The sequence below is a fragment of the Anolis sagrei genome, chromosome 6 (genome assembly GCF_037176765.1).
Source record: "Anolis sagrei isolate rAnoSag1 chromosome 6, rAnoSag1.mat, whole genome shotgun sequence".
Classification (NCBI taxonomy): Eukaryota; Metazoa; Chordata; class Lepidosauria; order Squamata; family Dactyloidae; genus Anolis; species Anolis sagrei.
The window spans coordinates 41,435,680-41,457,046 of record NC_090026.1 but is presented as its reverse complement, the minus strand read 5'-3'; the positions used below and the strand labels follow the sequence as shown (position 1 = coordinate 41,457,046).

The 21,367-nt window shown below is 41.1% G+C and overlaps 1 protein-coding gene across 1 annotated transcript; it reads left to right on the top strand.

Moving 5' to 3' along the window:
- The first annotated feature begins 5,300 nt into the window (after positions 1–5,300).
- On the top strand, positions 5,301–17,148 carry LOC137097368 (gasdermin-A2-like). Its single transcript, XM_067470035.1, has 4 exons — positions 5,301–5,883; positions 9,302–9,452; positions 15,163–15,236; positions 15,705–17,148. Exons 1-4 carry the CDS (start codon positions 5,737–5,739, stop codon positions 15,936–15,938), a joined length of 606 nt encoding a protein of 201 aa, XP_067326136.1. The 5' UTR covers positions 5,301–5,736; the 3' UTR covers positions 15,939–17,148.
- Positions 17,149–21,367: the final 4,219 nt, after the last annotated feature.

The window sequence follows — 21,367 nt, the reverse complement described above, 5'->3', positions numbered from 1 at the left end:
GGTGGTCAGTGGTTTGCTCTTCTCCACACTTGCATGTCGTGGATTCAATTTTGTAGCCCCATTTCTTAAGATTGGCTCTGCATCTCGTGGTGCCAGAGCGCAGTCTGTTCAGCGCCTTCCAAGTCGCCCAGTCTTCTGTGTGCCCAGGGGGGAGTCTCTCATCTGGTATCACAGACGGAACTTCGGTACGTGGAACATACGGACTCTGATGGACAACAGTGGCAGTGAACGCCCCAAACGCAGGACTGCCATCATAGCAGCCCTTCAGGAGACCCGGAGAGCAGGAGAGGGACAACTGAAGGAAGAAAAAGGAGGCTACACCTTCTTCTGGAAGGGACTGCCTGAAGAAGACCAAAGAATTACCAGAGTTGGCTTTGCTATCAGAAATGATCTGATGAAACATCTGTCCGAATTCCCACTGGCATCAACGAACGACTCTCAACCCTCTGAATTGATCTTGCCAAAAACCAACAGGTAACCATCATAAGTGCCTATGCACCAACACTAGATGCTGATGAAGACATCAAGGAAAAATTCTACTGTCAGCTGGACACCATCCTATCGGGGATACCTAAGGAGGACAAAATCATCCTCCTGGGGGACTTTAATACAAGAGGCGGGCGAGACTTCGACCTGTGGCCAAGGACCATAGGAAAAGACGGGGTTGGAAATAACAACTCGAATGGCATCCTGCTTCTCACCAAATGTGCGGAACACAACCTTGTCATCACCAACACGCTCTTCCACCAGAAAAACAAGTGCAAGGCATCATGGAAGCACCCCCGGTCAAAGCATTGGCACCTCTTAGACTATGTAACCACACTTGTCAGAGACCACCGTGATGTGCTTCTCACAAGAGCCATGACAGGTGGTGACGACTGCTGGACTGACCACAGGCTAATCCGATCCACGATGGCTATCAAGATCGCCCCCAAGCGCAGACTCCAAGGAAGAAAGACAAGGCGCAAAATGAACACCCAAGCCCTTCAGGAGCCCTCCAGACGAGCCCTTCTCCAAAAAGCACTCAACGACCATCTACACAAAGAACACCCCGAAAATGTTGAGGAACATTGGAACAAACTGAAGACCTCCATCATCACAGCCTGCGAAGAAACCATTGGATATCAAACCAAGAAACATCAAGATTGGTTTGACGAAAATGACAACGAGATCCAACAGTTAATTGACAAGAAATGGAAAGCCTTCCAAACATGGCAAAGAGACATCAACTGTGCTGCTAAGAAAAAGATCTACGCCAGTGCAAAAGCTGAGGTCCAAAGAAGGACAAGAGAACTCAAGAACATCTGGTGGACAAAGAAGGCTGAAGAAATCCAACACCTGGCAGATACCCATGATGCTCAGGGATTTTTCAAAGCCACAAAGGTCATCTATGGTCCAAGAAGCCATGGCATACAGCCTCTCCGCTCATCAGATGGAACCAAACTCCTGCAGGACCAAAAGTCAATCGCACTACGTTGGAAAGAGCACTACCAAAGCCTCCTGAACCGCATCTCCAATGTGGCTGAAGAGGTCCTCTCACAAATCCCGCAACAACAAACCAGGGATGAGCTTGCAGCACTGCCTAGTTTGGAAGAAGTCAGCAATGCCATCAGCCAACAAAAGAATAACAAAGCCAGCAGACCTGATGGGATCCCTGCTGAAATCTTTAAAGAGGGAGGACCCGAGCTGACACAACAACTCCACCAGCTCATAGAAAAAGTGTGGGTGACCGAGAAAATCCCAGGAGATTTCAAAGATGCCACCATCATCACCCTCTTCAAAAAAGGGGAAAGAACAGACTGCAGAAACTATAGAGGTATCTCCCTCCTAACCTCCGCTGGGAAAATCGTCGCAAGGATCCTTGCAAACCACCTTCTACCCCTCTCAGAAGACACCCTCCCAGAATCCCAGAACAGCTTCTGCCCCTCCAGAGGAACCGTGGACATGATCTTCACTGCACGACAGCTCCAAGAAAAATGCAGGGAACAAAACCAACCTCTGTACATGGCATTTATCGACTGTGCAAAGGCATTCGACACAGTGAATCACAGCGCTCTCTGGACCATCCTCCAAATAGTCGGGTGCCCTAACAAATTTATGAACATCCTGCGGCTCCTCCATGATGACATGATGGCAACAGTCTTGGACAGCAATGGCTCCAAAAGTGACCCATTTAAGGTGGAATCGGGTGTCAAACAGGGATGTGTTATTGCCCCAACTCTATTCTCCATCTTCATCGCTATGATACTCAGGGGCGGCTCGTCCATTACGCAAAGTAAGCAGTTGCAGTACACTTTTTTTGACAGGGGCGCAGAGGCGCCTCTGTAAATGCCCCTCGACCACCACTTGAGGAGCGCCCCCTTGGCTCACAACAGTCCTAGCAGTCCGGGGGGAGCCTCGGCTTCCTTGCCTCACTGCCGAGTGATCCTCTTCCCGAAGGGGCCGGGCACTTTAGCCTCGTCTCGCCCCTCTCGTTCCTGCTCCATATCAATTATTGGTTGGGGGTGGGGGGCGCACCAAAATACTGTTTGCTTACTGTTGAAAATTACCTAGGGCTGCCTCTGATGATACTTCACCTTGCTGATGGGAAGCTTCCCACCGGAGTGGAACTCATCTATCGGGCAGATGGCAAGCTGTTTAACCTCAGCAGACTGAAAGCCAAAACCAAGGTTACAACAACATCTGTTATAGAACTCCAGTATGCTGATGACAATGTCATATGTGTGCATTCAGAAGCAGATCTACAAGCCACTCTAAACACCTTCGCAGAAGCATACATGAAGCTTGGCCTGTCACTGAACATCGAGAAAACCAAAGTGCTGTTCCAGCAGTCACCAGTCATCCCCTCTCCAATGCCAGAGATACAGCTTAATGGTGTAACATTAGAAAATGTTGACCATTTCCGCTACCTTGGCAGCCACCTCTCCACCAAAGTCAACATCGACACCGAAATACAACACCGCCTGACCTCTGCGAGTGCAGCATTTTCCCGAATGAAGCAGAGAGTGTTTGAGGGCCGGGACATCCGTAGGGATACCAAGGTGCTTGTCTATAATGCTATTGTCCTCCCAACTCTGCTATATACCTGCGAAACGTGGACTGTCTAGATGTCACATGCAACTCCTGGAACGATTCCATCAGCGCTGCCTCTGGAAAATCCTGCAAATCCTGGGAAGACAGGCGGACAAACGTCAGTGTGCTGGAAGAAGCAAAGACCACCAGCATTGAAGTGATGGTTCTCTGCCATCAACTCTGCTGGGCTGGCCACTTTTGTCCGGATGCCTGACCACCGTCTCCCAAAGCAGTTGCTCTACTCTGAACTTAAGAATGGAAAACGGAACGTTGGTGGACAGGAAAAGAGATTTAAAGATGGCCTCAACGCCAACCTTAAAATCTCTGGCATAGACACTGAGAACTGGGAAGCCTTGGCCCTTGAGCACTCCAGCTGGAGGTCAGCTGTGACCAGCAGTGCTGCAGAATTCGAGGAGGCACGAGTGGAGGATGAAAGAGAGAAATGTGCCGGGAGGAAGGCGCATCAAGCCAACCCCAACCGGGACCGCCTTCCACCTGGAAACCAATGCCTTCACTGTGGGAGAAGATGCGGGTCAAGAATAGGGCTCCACAGCCACCTACAAATCCACAAGGAAACCCATGATGGAGGACCATCTTATTCGTCCAACGAGGGATCGCCTAAGTAAAAAAGTAAGTAAAGTCTAGAACAGCAAAATTGATAGGTATTCCCTGATGAATGATGGAGGTGGAGAATAGCCATGAGTGCATGGATGTGAATGGTTATTATAGGAATTGTGTACTAACTGTGTATTAGATTAGGTTATTAACTGTTTTTTATATTGGTGCATTGAATTTTGCTGTTTCCTGTGTGTTGTGAACTGCTGTGAGTTGCCTCCGGTCTGAGAACAGCGGTATAGAAGTAAAGTAAATAAAATAAAATAAAATAAATAAATAAATAAATGTGTTGAGGGAGGTTTTCTTCTCATGTGTTCAGTTGGGGAGGTGACCCCCAACACCCATATTGCCACTGCATGTACAGAGCCATTCTTTTGATGGGGAAGGAAATAAAACTTAAACATGACAGTATAGTACAGTCTCTATGTCCATTAAAGATTAAGATGAGATGGTTTTTAAAAGAAAGTAGCAAGTAAACTATTGTGCCACATACTACGCGATTCAGGAGGGTGTCATTGGATGCTTTGGACAATTTCTTGAATTCCAAAAGTGCACCAAGCCAGTTTGAGACCAACTAAAACCATCATTGCAGCATAACTGTGTTAGAAGCTCTTGGAGCGCCACAAACATTCAGTTGGATCTGTTCACACTCTGTTCTAATTCAGATCACATGAATAATATACTTGACTCTGTTGTTCTTATTATGCTTGCTTTTTCCATAGAAAAAAAGACTTTTTTGGGAAAGAGTTGTGAAAGTAAGTAAAGTTCATGTTTCAAAAGTTGGGGTTTAATGCAAGCTCTGAAGTAAGTAAGTTGAAGACCACTGTTTTAAATAAGTTCATTGTCTGGTTTCAATAATATTTCAGGAAATATGAGGTTCTGAAAAACACAATATTACTGCAGTGTGGGATTTTTTAAAAAAAAACCCTCAGGGCAAAGGAAAGCCATACTATACATATTTTTATCACTTAAAAATGGCGAACTGATGAATACCTTAGGAATTTGTGCCATGGGAGTAGACTTGTCCATCATGTCTATCAAGGTGAATGTTGTGAGTCAGACATGGGATACCGGGGGCTCGTCCAGACAGGACCTTTACTGCGGGAACTCCCGCAATAAAGGAGGAGCTGTCCAGATAATGTTCTTGAAAGTCCCAAATTAATTTACTACAAACCAGGAAAAACTAATTAATTTGATAGTGGATTTATTCTGTGCCTTCTTGGAAGGTGTGGGGTAAATCCACTATTTCCAAATCTGGATTGCAGTACTCAGACAGTATTCCCACAGTTTACTGGGCTAAATAAACCCAGTAAACTAGGAATGCCCACTCCCACCCCCCAAGCCCCCAGAAATTACGTGCCAGGAGAGTGGGGGGGGGGATTTTACTCCTCCCCCCCCCCTGGCTTCCCTGGCATGTCATTTCTGCACACCAGGAGAACTTGCCGAGACTTCTAATGGAGGCCACATAAGTTTTTATTACTTTTCTAAGGGATCTGGGGGCTTGGGGTGAGGAAGGGGGCCTCCATCCCGTCTCTCAGGCTACTCCTGAAAGAACATCTGAACACCCACCCCAGAAAGTGTGTGCTTTCTGGGGTGGATGTGGAAAAGCCCCCAGAAACATCTACTTTTTTTTTAATGTGGATGCTTCTGGGATAAAGGCCTGCCTTGATCTGGCCTAAAGATATCTTTAGGTACCTGAAGATGCCCTGTTGGAGACCCTTATCTTAAAGGCCTTCTAAATCCAATATTAATCGATTTCAATACAACAAATAAGTCAAACCTTCACTCCTGATGAGGATATGGATTTTAAAGATTCTAACCATTTAAGAAAGGTCTGAAATTTAATTTTACCAGTGAGATGCCTCCTTGTGCTTGTGCTCTTTGCTGAGAACATTTTATGCTGGGTTTGCATGGTGACATAAATGTAATATTTTCAAAAACATGAAGTATTACCACTAATACCAAATACCTAGCTCTGGGTTACCTTTTTCTTAAATGGGTTCATAACATCTGATCCTGAGCTCTCAATTCTCTTTATTAGTACCTATAATGTCCAGTATATTAACTATACATTGGGCGGTTGAAGCTACATGTGCACAGTTCTCATCATTATCTGAAAATCTGCGAGGTGTGTTTCTAACTGGCTTTGTGGCTGTAATGAGGAACACGGACCTTCTACAAAAGCTAATGTTCCAGGTAAGTAGTGTGTTAGGCTCTTCCTTTGAGTCTGAGGATTTCCTCACCATTTGTTTCCAGCACATTGGCCCTTCCTTCACAAATCCTTTGCCATATTGTCTTTGTGGATCTCTCCCATTTGTGTCTTTCCAGCCCAATATCATATTTGGAGATATTCAAGATTATTCTCCATTTCCCATTGTCAAGTGTAGCTCCAACCAAAAATGTATCTTCTTTAGCTTTGGGGGAAAATAGGTTAGCATTATCACCACTGTGGTGTTTGTTTTCCTGTCTGTGCTCCTGTTCAGAAGATCTCACTTCACTTTCTCTCCCTGTGATAACTGAATTTTGAAAAAATGTGGCTTGTTGTGGAAACTAGGATTGGTGATAAAGCTTCAGTGGAGACACCTTTCCCCCTTCATAACTCTTCAAGAGCGCAATTCTCTTCTTAGGGGTAGATTTCTCTCACTTCCGTTTGTCGCAACCCTGTTCTTACCTGAGTAAGTTTGTAACTTGGGGACTGCTGGCATCTATTGACTGGAAAATGTGTAAAAGTTATTTACAAATTCTTTTGTCCTTTGAGAGAAAGAGTGAGAAAATCACTCTTTAGAAACCAATGTACTTTAAAACACAATGCACAACATACATTGTTCTTTGCATTAAGTTGATGGTGTTTTTCCCCTGCAAAATCCAAGATTCTTTTGATAAAAAATTAAAATCTCCAAATATGAAGAATAATTGAAAAAATGTGCAAAAAAGGAGTGTTACTGTTTTTGTTTTGATTACAGTCTTTTTTTAAAAAAATGCTTCCTTTCCCCCAATCCTGAGACTCAAAGCTAACATTAATTTTTTTATTAAAATGTCATTGTTAAAAACCATTGAAAACATGCTATGAAAAAGAATAAAAGAGCACTAGAAAGAAAACATTTGCAACTCTTTTGTTCTTGCAGTAGAGGATGAAATATGTGTAGATTTTCTTCTCTGCTCCGCAGCAGCCATTGCTTCTCTTTCACAGAATAATAGTATTCCAAGGAAGCCCCTTCACACATCCTTCAAGGGAATCTTATTGGCAGGGATCTTTAGGAGATTATCTGATTTATAATCTCTTTGGCAGGAAAGTTGAAACTAGCCAGTGGCTGTCTATTTCATGTTTGCATCAGTCTTTTCACATGAGAACTGATTTAAAGGACAGAACCAAACCAAATTCATCCTCAAAATTACTCCCACTACTCCATGCTCTTGATTCAAATTTCATCACATAGAACTAGGCTTGGTTGATTAAAAAAAATGGGTCAAAACTTGTTTCGGATGTGGGGTTGCTGCTGGTTCGATTCTAAAGTCACTTCCGACTTTTTTAAAAAAATGAAAATTTCCGAAACTTCCGAATCACTTTGTTAATGGCAGACACGCATGTGCAGTAGGAAAAAACCAGCACTGGAACTGGGGAAACTTCAGGGGATTCTCCCTCCCTCATTTTTAGACCAATCCTGGTTAAACTTGCTACAGTTGTAGAACACATGGACCACTGTTAGCTCACCAAGTTTCATAACTTTTGACTTATCCATGGATTTATGGCAAATTTTCAAAGTTTTTATAAAAAGTTTTTATAGACTGACCTGGCTTCCCACTGGGAAGTGAAAAAGTTCCAAACTTCTATTTGCTACAAAGTGGCCGGTGGCTCACTGAGAGAGCACACCCCTTCCAGAACCAGGAGGTCATGTGTTTGATCCCTGCTAGGGATTTTTTTTAAAAGTTTTTATAAAAAAAACCATTTTTAATAATAAAGAAAATCTGTTCCTGGTTTCAAAGTATTATTTCCTTTTTTGGGGGTGGTCTTTACTTTGGAAGTAGTTGTTCTCCTCCAGAAACTTTGTGTGGCACAAACTGTGTTAAATTGGAGGGGAACAGAAATCATAGACAGACCTCATCAAGGGACATCTAGACTGACCCCCTTCTTCGGCATCAGGAACATAGTTTCCTGCGAAAGGGAATAGATTAGGGTCTCAGGAGCACAAAACAATGAGACAACATAACACATGGGCAAGTAGGAACACATAGGAAAAAACAGAGCTTTTTGGGCAATTTTATATGCACAAAAGATGTATTTTCCCAAAGTACCATAGCAAGCCAGACTCTCCAGCTCATCAATCCTAGGGGATTATAAAGGGAGGGATGAAGAATCAGAGCCAGAATGGCCCCATTAGAGGGAAAAGAACTGGCTTCCCACTGGGTAGGGAATATAAGTATAAGTTCCAAATTGCTGTTTGCTGTTAAGTGGTCAGTGGCTCACTGAGAGAGTGCATCCCCCCCCCCCCCCCACAGAACCAGGAGGTCATGAGTTCGATCCCTGCCAGGGAAAAAAAATCAGTCTTTATAAAACTCATTTTTTTACTAATAAAGAAAATCTGTTCCTGGTTTAAATGTGTTAGTTCCTGTTTCATTGGGTGGTCTTCACTTTGAAAGTATTGTTCTACTCCAGAAACTTTTTGTGACACAAACTGTGTTAAATTGGTGGAGCACAGAAATCATATACAGACCCCATCAAGGGATGCCCCCCCCCCTTTCCTGCTGGGAAGTGAATAAGTATAAGTTCCAAATTGATATTTGCTACAGGGCAGTTGGTGACCCAGAGAAAGTGCACCAACCCCAGGACTGGGAGGTCACAAGTTCGATCCCTGCTAGGGAAAAATGGCGAAAAGAAAAAATCATGGCAAATAATGGCAAACATCAGGATGCAGGGCATGGGGAGCCAAGACACACGTTTTGCCGAAAAGGAAGATGTGGAGAGTCATGGAGGCTCCCCTTTTGTGGTGGACACGTATCTTTACTGCAGGGATGATAGAAAAAGAAAAGGTTAGGGTTGCTTTGCTGCCTTCTCTTTAGACACCTTTGTAGATTCAATCCGTTTATTTTATATTAAGATGAAGACTGCTACAGACAGCTATTGAGCTATAGGGGTCCTACAGCCATTTTGGCTAATGAACAACAAAGCGGTGTGGGAAATTTTGCAATCTCTACCATTGGGGGCCTAGCCTTCACAAACTACAACAATGGCTGTGCTTAGCCATGCCCACCTCATCCCTCTTTGCATCACCGGGGAAGGGAAACCATGAAATTTTAAAACTGTTTAGGCTTTACCAAAGTTGCTTAATGGCTGTGAAAATTAAAATAACTTTGGGAGACATCCGAACATTATGGAATATTTCTGAAAAAAAAGGTAAGTGGTTCAAATTTGGATTTGCCCCTCCCACATTTCCTGCATGATTCAAAATTGCTTTGAAAGCCCCAAAGTCGAAAGTTTTTTACGAGTTTCAGGTTCTTTCGAATGAACCTATCCAACCCTAATAGCAACCCTTGCTGGCATTTGTGTGCCAAATCCCTGCATTTAAGTCCATGTAACTGGTTGGCATTAATATCATTTTTTTCTTTATACTATTAGCTGGAGGAGGCACTTGAAGCCCCTGGCCAATGCAAGCTGAAGGCTAATGGCCCAGAATTACAAGATCTGGTGGAGAATTTAAATGATGGCAGTGGAGTCATCATCATTGAACTTGCAAAAGCAGTTCACTATTTTCTCAAAGCCTTAGATGGTAAGGATCACGACTTCGAAAATACAGGGACCATTTGAATGTATGCCACTAAAGGGCCTTTTAACTCATTAGCCCCTGCTGACTCAGTTGCACAGATGTTGATCTTGCAGATAAGTTCTGGATTTCTTTTTTTAAAATATGTTTTTATTGCAGACCCAGGTAGAATAATATCCCAACCCATCACCATTTTAGAATACATATCAAATATTATTTTATTAGTGTTCTTATCCTTGTCTAATCTACCTTTATCTCCCAGTTGTATCTATCGATTTTACACCCCTTCCCCCCCCCCCTTTCTGGGAACAGTACTTTTCTTCATTCAAATATTATTTTAATTGAACAATCGTAGAAAGAGAATGGTTCAGTTCTTTATATTTTTCTTTTCCTTCAACTTTATCTATCAATCTTCCCTATTTCAGAAGTCAATTATTCTTAATTCGACCTGATATATATTTGGTTCTTATTTCTCCTGTGCTGGTTTATGACCGAAATAAAGAATTTGGTTCTTCTTTCAAGGATGTAGTTCTGGAGCATAAAGTCTGCTAGGTATCCATACCATTTTTAACTTCCCACTTTCTATGGTCTTTCCAACCCAAGGCCACATTTGCTTGGGCGGCAACTAACATGTATTTTATAATTTCCCCCAATCCTTGATGTTTTCGTTCTTGTCTAATTTCTAGGTGAAAAAATCTTTTTTTATTCAAAACCAATGTATGCCCTATTAATTCTTCCATTTCCTTCTTTACCTTATTATAAAATTCTTGTACTCTGTTGCATTCCCACCATATATGTATATAGGAGCCAATTTTTCCACATCTATGCCAATTTTGTGGTTGATTTAGTTATGTTTATCCTTATATACTTGATATTTTTGATTGATCCAGTATTCAGTGTCTAAATCATTGTTATTCAGGTCCTCTTTCCACATCTCTATCAATGTTTGTTTCAATTTATATTGATTTCCAACTAATTTCTTGCATATGAAACCCATCAGGCCTTTCTCCTTTTCTAATTTCCACTTTAAAATTTGATCAAAATCTGTTTCTGTGCCTTCTTGTTTCCTCCACTTCATGATCCTTTGTTTCAATCCATTGAAAGGAGCCAGTTACATCGCCCACAATTGTTTTTTATTGTCTCCCAGTCCTTAATTGTCCCATCTGAGTTTAGGAGATCTCTTATCAATTTCAATCCATTTTGTTTAAAATGTGTTACCACTTTGCCTAATATATGTTTGTTTTTATTGTCTAGAAACCCTACTGGGAATATATCTACTTTATTTATTGGGAATTTACCCTGCCATTTTTTCCAACACTCCAGGGATGAGATCATTGCCGCCCTTTAATTTCTTTTAGAGATTTGTTGTCAATCCATCCTTTTAAGCACAAGCAATGATCCCATCCGTTAATTTTTTTTTCAATTCTGACCCAATTCTTACCTACAAAGCCCTGAACGGTTTGGGACCATCCTATCTGCGTGACCGCATCTCCGTCTACGAACCCACGTGTTCACTTCGGTCATCTGGAGAGGCCCTGCTCGTGATCCCGCCTGTGTCGCAAGCGTGTTTGGTGGGGACACGAGACAGGGCCTTTTCTGTGGTGGCCCCCCGACTCTGGAACACCCTCCCCAGAGATCTTAGACAGGCCCCTACACTGGCAGTCTTCAGAAAGAACTTGAAGACCTGGCTGTTCCGATGTGCCTTCCCAGAATAGGAAATCTCCAATACCAAGTCCCATAAGCACTTTATTAAAACTAAGATTGCCGCACACTGCACACTGCACTTGCCCTATAATCCTACATACCTCCTGTCACATCAGCACTTTTAATCCTGTACCCATTACTCTGGCCCGGCTCAGTTTTATTGTGTCTTAGTGTATTGTTTATTGCTTGTTGTTTATATTGCTTTAATTGTTTTTAATTTGCTTTAGGTTTTGTATTGTTGTATTGTGTGTTGAGGCCTTGGCCTTTGTAAGCCGCATCGAGTCCTTCGGGAGATGCTAGCGGGGTACAAATAAAGTTTAATAATAATATTCTTGAATCATCTAAATCTAATTCTATTAATCCTGTTAACTGGCAGGCCTCAAAATAATTTTGTAAATTTAGTGGGGCCCCCTCATCCTCCATTTCCTTCTGGAGAGTAAAATATTGAGTTGGCAATTCTATTTTTATTTGTTCCTGCTATTCAATTTTAACTTATTTGTCCCATTTCTTGATTATTTTTCTGGGAATACTATATGGGAGAACTTGGAACAGGAATAAAAATTTGAGAAAAATCATCATTTTGACAATCTTAATTTTGCTGGACATATCCCAATTTCAATTTTTCCAATTGCACATTTGATTTTTTACTTTTTTTACAGAAATTGTTATAGTTTGATTGAGTTATGTTATTTAATTTTTTGGGAATATAAACCCCTAAATATTTTAACTTCTTCTCCCCCAATTTTGTCCCTGTGATGGTCTGTATTTCTTTTAGCTCTTCCGGAGTCAGATTTTTATGTAATATTTCTGATTTTTGTATGTTAATAGCCAACCCTGATAAGTTCTTGAATGTCTTATGGTATTAATAACTTATTTTATAAAGTCCTCCGGTACCTGCAATAAAACTATGGTATCATATGCAAATAAATTAATTTTAATTACCTTTTTCCCAATTTTAAATCTTTTGATTTTGACATTTTTTCTAATAAAATTTGCTAAGGGCTCTATTGTCAATGCAAAGAGGATGGGTGAGAGAGGGCAATCTTGTTTAGTCCCACTTTTAATCTTAATTGTTTTTGTTCTGATACCACTGATCAATAATTGTGCTTGATTATCTTTGTAAAGTTCCTTAATTACTTCTCAGAACTGTCTCCCCAGATTAGAGTCTTTATTTCATCTTTTAACTTCCTTAAATGTAACCAGTGGATTAAATCTCCACTTGTATTTCTTCTTCCTACTACTGCATCCCAGCTTAAGAAAGAGAGGTGCCTGGTCCCCTGGCCATCTACTTCCTTATGATGCTTCAACTATAGGCAACACATTATTGTTGCTGATGAAAAAATAATCTAATGTGGAAAATGAATGGCAGAATAATGTGTGGGAGTATTAACTCTTTGTCCCATTCTTTCATTAACTTCCCAAATATTCTATTTCTTAAAATTAATGTTACTTTCTTCCCCATTATTAATAGCCCTCTTATTCTTCCTTTTCTTATATAGATCTAAATCCAGTTATTATATCCCCTTCTGCCTCCTGTTCTATTTTTTTAAAAGATTTTATTAATGAATCTTTTTTGCCTCTGGTTGGGCCCATAAACACTAATAAAAGAAACTTTGCAATTATTTAGTTTTCCACATACCATTATAAACCTGCCATCCCCATCTGTAATGATTTTCCCTGTTTTGAAATCTAGGTAATTTTTTATAATAATGACGACTCCCCGAGATTTAACACTTTTGATCTCCCTTTTTCGTGGTGGGTCTCTTGCAAAAGAGCCACCGTTATCGGATTTTCAGTTGTTTGCTAGTCTGTCTTTTTTTTAAGGCTGTTGGTATTCACTAACATAATCCATAAACCAGCCATCAACATTTAAATGATTCACTTTATAATTCTTTATGCTTTCCATTCCCCTTATATCATAATTCTGAGTAACTGTTCCTTCCCTTCCCATCCCTTCCTCTCCCCCCCCCCCCCCCCACCAAAATCTGGATTTCGATTCCTCCCTGCTACCCATGGGAGAAATGGCAAAGAAGAACCTACTTCTTGCCATCTCCCAGACAGATTGTTCAGGGCCGATATCTTCCCTACCCCCTCCCCGCCTTACTTATTTTAGTACAACACTACTGATCCCTTATCTCAGACTCAAGGACAACGTCCTCCCAGTTTTATAACTCCCAATGTCTCAAAGGCAGTCACCTCCCCCTGCACACTTATAAGATGAATAAAGACCCAGCCATGCCCTAATTATGGATTGTTCCTTATAATTATTCACATTCTTCACTTTAAACACCAGTTATGTATAACATAGTTCTCCTGCCCCTTTAGATTTAAAAAAGTTAATTATGGCTGATTGTCTGTGCTTCTAGTTGCCATATATTGTTGGTGCTCTTCCTTCCCAGTTTTATGTCTTGTTTACTCCCTGCCTCTTCTCCTCCTCCTCTCTCCTCTCATGGGGTGTCCTTTGGCTCCTCTCATCTGTCTTCTGGCACTCTGCCAGATGTTTTCTCGCTGGCCATGTCTCGGGAAAGATCAAACTGTTTGAACAGTTCAGCACCTTCTCCCAAAGTTTTAACTGCATGTTTTTCCCCATCTTTATAAAATAGTATTGTGGCAGGGAAACTCCACATAAATCTAATTCCAGCCTTGTTTAGACATCCAAATATTGGTCATAGAGCTTCCCGTCTTTCCTCGTTTTCTTTGCCAAATCTGGGTATATGAATATTTTGTGATTCCTGTAACGTAAGTTCCAGATAGTCCTCATCTTTTTGAAGATGAAATCTCAGGGTTTTTTTCTCTGGCAAAAGTCACAATGGTATTGCTGAGGGATGCAACCTGAGGATTATTGAAGTGGGGAGGAATTTATGAGCTCTCTCCATATCATTCTTGATAGGTTTAGGCCATAATTAGCACACAGTTCTAGCACTAACTGGCTTATGATGGTCCTCCAAGTTCATTAATGGCTTAAGTCCTTAATATGTTCTGGCACCCCCTTCAGACGAATATTCTGACAACGATGACAGTTCTCAAAATTAATTAATCTAGATCTCAATATCTTTGTCTCTTTTTCTAACTGCTCAATTTCTTGATTCATTATTATCTTCATGTTTAATTTCTGACAAAGTTTGTTTAATCTCTACAAATTCAGATGCTAAGCTTCTAATAGAAGAGTTTGTTTCATTCATTAATGCCATTAAATAGCCCAGTTTGTCATTTGTCGACCTTCTTTGAGGTGTCAGAGTTTCCTCCAGCCTGATCCATGATGATTTATGATGGCTGGAGTCAGGAGTTGGGAGAATGCCTGGCTGATTTATTTCTATCTCGCTCTAACTGCAGGGAAAACCTTGAAAAACTCTCCCACTTTCTGCACTGAGCTTTCAGAAAGACTTGCAGATATCTTTCAGATAGCTATAAGTTGAATGTATAGGGTTTAATTAATTATATTTCGGTGGAAAGACAAACACGGGTCTAAAACCGTTCACTTCCCATGCTCCGCCTCCTCTAGTGTTTATAAGATTGCAGTGGAGTCATCATCACTGAACTTGCAAAGGCAGTTGTTTATTTTCTAGATGCCTTAGATGGTATGTATCACAACTTCCAAAATACAGTGACCATTTGAATGTTTGTCACTAAAAGACCTTTCATCCCATAAGGCTCTTCTGATTCTGTTGTACAGAGGTTGATCTTGCAGAAAAGTGCTGGATTTCAAATCTCAAACTGCTTGAAATTTCCCACGGCCCTCTTGAAAGGCATCTAGATCTGTTCAGTAATAATACATCATGGACAAATAACTCATTGCATATTCTCCTAGAGTTTCTCACAGATTTGCCAATGACTCATAGTTACTACTGTGAGAGGACAATAACTCAGCTTCATTTGCATGTCCCAGCATGCTAGAGCAAACTATGGCTCTTTCTTATCGTATTGCTGATAAGAATACCAGCTCTCTGCTTCAGCCATTCTGCCCTAGTGTGGAACCCTTACCTTCCACTGATTATTTTGCTCTCTTTCTCAGAACTGGAAGAAGAACAATTGATGCTCTTGGAAGAATCTGTGGAAAGGAAGATTGTGCCCAAGCAGCTGGCACTGGTAAGTGAGAACTCTAATTACACATTCCCTATATGTTTTGCCAGACATGTTAATAGATTGTAGATACTCCTTTTACAAAACTGAAATAAATGTGAATTCTATGGAATCCTGGGATTTACAGACAGTTTTAAGTTTTAATGCAGCAGCAACAACAAAAAACCCCCACAGGATTCCATATGATGCATCCATGCTGATTAAAGTGGATCAATGGCACTATAACTGTGTGGTGCAAAAGGGCATGAGTTCATATGAGCCTTCTATATACCTCTGCCTTTCTAAAATGTAAAATGTATTGTGGCTGCTAGCTTCTCAGCACTGGCAGAACTAACTATGGTAAAAGAGTTCCATAATCAAATTGTGATACATGGCTGTGCGCTATAGTTTTTCCAAAGAGCAACAATGACTTTTTATTTACAATGAATATTTTGATTTGTGTGGTTTGATTTTGCTTCTTTTATGTTTCCAAAGATCGATATAATATTAGACAATATTCTAAGCAATGATGAAAAGAAATTTACTGTAGACATCCAGCTCTTATCTGAAGAAGAGATGCTTATAATGGGAGCAATGATTGAAATGAGTGGAGTGACCGTTCAGGAAACCGAAGCTCAACTTACTGGAACAGGAGAGCCTGAAGCTTTGGTGCCCTTGTTTGTGGTTCTTTATGTGCTCTCTCTTCTAACTAAGCAAGAAGACGACTGAATTCATCATGATATCTGCATGACTAAGGTGTACACATTTATCTGGGAAAGTGTCATTTATTTCCAAGCTTGAAAATATATATTTTGGGTTCAACTCCCACAATCATGGGTTGGGCAAATTGCGGTTCAGAAAAGTAACTTTTTCAAGACTTTCCTCAGTGCAGCTTAGTTCTGAGCAAAACCGGTATAGGGTTATATTGTAGTGCAAATAGGTATATACGGCTTTGCTCTTAAATCTTCTTTGCACTGTATATCCTTCTTTTCAGTCACATTTCTCTCTTGTAATGAAAATTAGTAGTAATAAAATCATTTATTTTCTTTGCAAAAGACCTTAGGTTACATGCCTCATTCAGCCCTTACCACTTGCAATATTCCTTTTCTGATAGAAATTATATCTCCTGATGATGGTAGCCATCATGACCATCTATCTCAAATAGCCGCTGCAAATTATGGCTAATTTTCTTCTGAACCATCCAGTCTCAATTAAATGGGATGGATAGATAGCTAGATTGTAGATGGTCATATGCTTGTTTTACCATGTTGTAAACATGAAAACACCATACAGGTCCTGCATGTATGACATATTTCTTTTTTCAATATCCTGACTACTTTAAAATTACCCTGTTTCTTTTATTCTAAGATAATAACAACAACAACAACAATAATAATTTTATTTTTATACCCCACCTCCATCTCCCCTAAGGGAATGGGGCGGCTTACAAGGGACGAGCCCAGAGAGCACAAAGTTAAAAACATAACTCCATAAGATGCCATCAAAATAAAACTAAATGAAAACATATGGCAATAAAACATAACATACAAACAGTACCATACAGAACGATAAAAGTGCTGAGTTCAGAGGGCTCTGGGTTTGTGCAAATTCCTAGACAGAGCTAAGGGAAAGTGCATAATTCAGAAAGACAGGGCTGGGAGGATAATGTTCATGGGCATTAAAATGTCAGGATTGTAGAGCGGAGGGCCATGTTAAAGCGCGGAACTTAGGTAACATTGGGCCAATTTTTTGGAACTGCCTAGTCACACTATTCCTCCTTGTAAACATCTCTACAAATAGGGTGCATCTTTATATACATAAATTTGTTTGTATATATGAATAAAGCTTTTTTCTCTGTTGCTGTTACTGAAATTGTTACAATCAATGCTATTTTATAATCAAAACAGGGGTTTTGGTGGCAACCAGTTATCCCAGGATGATGGTGGGCATGGTTATCGCCAAAACATTTTAGATTGTAGAAGGTTCCAAACAGTGAATTGTGTGATTCACGGAGACCACGAAGAAGAGGTGTGTGTGTATGTGTCTGTGTGTGTGTGTATGTTTGTTGTTCATTCGTTCAGTCGTTTCCAACTCTTCGTGACCTCATAGACCAGCCCACGCCAGAGCTCCCTGTTGGCCATCACCACCCCCCGCTTCCTTCAAGGTCAATCCAGTCACTTCAAGGATGCCATCCATCCATCTTGCCCTTGGTCGGCCCCTCTTCCTTTTTCCTTCAATTTCCCCCAGCATCATTGTCTTCTCTAAGCTTTCCTTTCTTCTCATCCTATCCTACTTCATCCTATCCTTCCCTCCAATGGGCAGTTGGACATTTTATATATATATATATATATATATATATATATATATATATATATATACACACACACACATATACACACATATACATATATATACATATATATAAATATAATGTTCGTTTGTGGGATTAACAGAACTCAAAAAACACTGGACGAATTGACACCAAATTTGGGCACAAGACACCTAACAACCCAATGTATGTCCTTCACTCAAAAAATTGATTTTGTCATTTGGGAGTTGTAGTTGCTGGGATTTATAGTTTTCCGTACAATAAAAGAGCATTCTGAACCCCACCAACGATGGAATTGAACCAAACTTGGCACACAGTTCTCCCATGACCAACAGAAAATACTGAAAGGGTTTGGTGGGGAGTGTCCTTTGGTTTTGGAGTTGTAGTTCACCTACATCCAGAGATCACTGTGGACTCAAACAATGATGGGTCTGGACCAAACTCTACACAAATACTCAAAATTCCCAAATGTGAACACTGGTGGAGTTTGGGGAAAATAGAATATTGACATTTGGGCATTGTACTTGCTGGGGTTTATAGTTCGCCTACAATCAAAGAGCATTCTGAACCCCACCCACGATAAAATTGGGCCAAACCTCCCACACAGAACCCCCATGTGGGCCACAGCAACACATGGTAGGGGATGGCTAATATATATCTGGAGATACACTTTAAAAAGGTATACAAATTAAACTTTAGAACAGACCTACAGAACCTGTCTTGTTCATAACTTGGAGATTGCCTTTATTAAGGCAGACACAGTGCTGTCAAATTGTATTAATGAGACGACGTAGACACAGCCTGAGTTGGTCATGGCGTGCCTAAGAAGCCAATTGTTTTCCCGAAAAGGGGATGAATTTTAAGCTGAAAATGAAACTAAATTCAGAATCTTGAGGTTCACTGCTGTTTCCTCTTCTTAATTTTTTTTTTTCAATATCACTTGAGGAAGGGAGAAGATCAACTGGGCGATCTCCATTGAAGCTGCGGAGATTTGCTGGAGCATACGGGCTTGAGTCAAACGGCTGAGCTGGGGGTGAATGCTCGTGTGCAGGGACTTGGGGGCTATGGAGTGTGGGCTACTGCTGGTTCTTGGGAGGCACAAGGGAGGTCATGGGGATGGAGGCCATTTCCAATTCATCTGGACTTCCATCCTTGGGAAACTGCAATTCCCACAGATCAAGCTATGTTTTCTTTTAATTAGGGGTGGGATTGGGGGTCTTCAATAACAAAGAGAAACATCTTCAGGAGAAACAGGCAGCTGGGGTTCAATGTGTTCAGCTTTGGCTTCTTTCACTTTCCTTCCTGGAATAAACACTGGCACTGCAGCACATGGCAAGGGCCCCCTGGAGGACAAGAGGAGGAACTGACTCACCTGGGGAAAGGCACCTGAACACCAGGGAACCCTGGGAGATGTAGTTTGACAGGACTTCCGCCTTCTTTGCCCAAAAGTGCCAGAAACAGAGAGGCAGCTTGGTGAATTGGTTAGAGCTCTGGACTTAGGATTAGTTTGACCCCACGCCGACATTCGTGGTCCAGTGCGATGGAATCCTGGGAGTTGTCGTTTAGTTTGCAAAGCATTTCACTTTCTCAGCATTCTTTGACACAGAAGGCTGCAGACCTTGCAAAACTGCAATTCCCAGAATTCCATAGCATTGAGCCATGACATTTGCAGAGCAGATACACCCTTAAGAGAGAGAAATGTATTTTGTTTGTAAGGACTAAAGGTTCATCTTCTACAATGTAGAATTAATGCAGTTTGACACCACTTTGATTGCCACGGTTCAATGCTATGGAATCCAGAGATTGCTAATGTGGAGTGGCACCAGAACATTTTGATACTGTAGGTATTCTAAAATATCACCACAGTTTTTAGACTATTATTATTATTATTATTATTTCTACCCGGCTTTATCCGTCTAAAAAAAACTGCATTCATTTTACAGTGTAGATGCATTCTTCAAATCCTTGAATGATTATTGACAGTGCCGGCTAATGTCACCCTGCTTACATGTTTTCCTAGGAAGTTACTTTGGAAGAGTCTTTAGTAACAGTCACAAGACCAACTCCCTGGAAGTAAACAATTCATAAAATAGTTGCATTTAAGTGTTACTTTTTTACATTACAGCTATTGAAAGTAATGTATGTTTGTTAACACAAGTCACTTGAGCTGAAGCATGCGCTGGAGCTTGATCCGTACCATGTTTCTTCTGCATTATTTGACAGTACGATACAATAAAAGGCCACCTGGACTCATCCATATATATCTCCATAAGTTAAAAGACTGTCTTTTACTTCAATAGCGAGTTAATTCTATAGCACAGATGCACTTTAAGACTCAGGCCCCATCTGCACTGACCCTGTCAGCTAAACTACAACTCCCAGGATTCCACAGCCTTGAGGCAAAGTAGTTCACATGGGCTCAAAGGGCATTTGTTCTATAGTGTGGTGTCACCCTAAGACTAGGAAAGCTACATATTCATTGCTTTGTCTTTTTTGGGCATTTGCTCAAAGAGACTGGTATCAGCCGACTCCTTACATCCAGTGTGTTCTTCCCTGGGATGTCTAGTTTGGCTCTGAAAAGAACAATCTGCAAACATTCATTGACCCTTTGGGTGGCCCTTCCTTCTCTGGACACTTCGGCCTGTCCCTTTTCTTCTTGGATTGTTGTCTCCAGAAAGGAACACAGGATGATCCCAGTGCAAGCAGAATGGGACTGTGGCTCCCCTCCATTGAGGCATGAGACTCCTACTGATGCAGCCTAGATTCGCATTAGACTTTTTCGCCACAGCTTCACAGCTTGGACTAAGGAGCCCCGGTGGCGCAGTGGGTTAAATCCCTGTGACAGCAGGACTGAAGACCGACAGGTTGCAGTTTCAAATCCAAGGAGAGTGTGGATGATCTCCCTCTATCAGCTCTGGCTTCCCATGCAGGGACATGAGAGAAGCCTCCCACAAGGATGATAAAGCACCAAAATATCTAGGTGTCCCCTGGGCAATGTCCTTGCAGATGGCCAATTCTCTCACACCAGAAGCGACTTGCAGTTTCTCAAGTCACTCCTGACATGAAAAACAAACAAAGCAACCATCCAAAATTCACGATTTCTGACATAATGGGAGTAGAAAGATTTTAAAAAGAGAATCAGAACAAATGTAGCAAAATAACTGTATTCTCCGATTTTAAATATAAAAAATTGGACTCTTGTGCATCCACTTATGTTACTGCCAACATAAGAACAGGCACCTCTTTTCTTGAAATGTTCACTATCTTTAATACAAGCAGTTTCTCAAGTCGCTCCTGACACAACAAAAAAAAACACAAAAAAAACAAACAAACAACACTTTGGACACATTCTCCATTTGCAGACTACTAAGAACAGGGTTCGCTACTATCTACACTTTTGCATTTCCACAAGGACAAGATCCCCCCAGCGAAGCATTTTAAAACACACACACAAGCAGTTCTTAATGGAATTTAACAAACTTTATTGGCACAGCCATGTCATCGTGGTCACAACATGATCTCAACATGACACAGTTTAATGACACACACATTTGCACAGACTACGATCCCTTCCACACTGTCCCATATCCCAGGATCCTATACCAAATAATCTGTTTATCCCAGATTATCTGGAAGTGCAGATTCATATAATCCTGTTTAAAGCAGATAATCTGGGATCAGATCCTGGGGAACAGGGCAGTGTGGATCCATCTTACATAGTAGCATTGTTGTCTTCTCTCACTTCTTCCTTTTAGGCCCCACCTACACTGCCATATCATCCATTATGAACTGCATTTAATCCAAATTCTAAAACTGGATTATACGGCAG

Bases quoted from the DNA above. Each gene is read 5' to 3' on its own strand.
- LOC137097368 (XM_067470035.1), top strand. From the start codon at position 5,737: ATGTCCAGTATATTAACTATACATTGGGCGGTTGAAGCTACATGTGCA. The intron at 5,884-9,301 runs GTAAGTAGTGTG...TTATACTATTAG, and splicing joins TACAAAAGCTAATGTTCCAG to CTGGAGGAGGCACTTGAAGC. The intron at 15,237-15,704 runs GTAAGTGAGAAC...ATGTTTCCAAAG, and splicing joins TGCCCAAGCAGCTGGCACTG to ATCGATATAATATTAGACAA.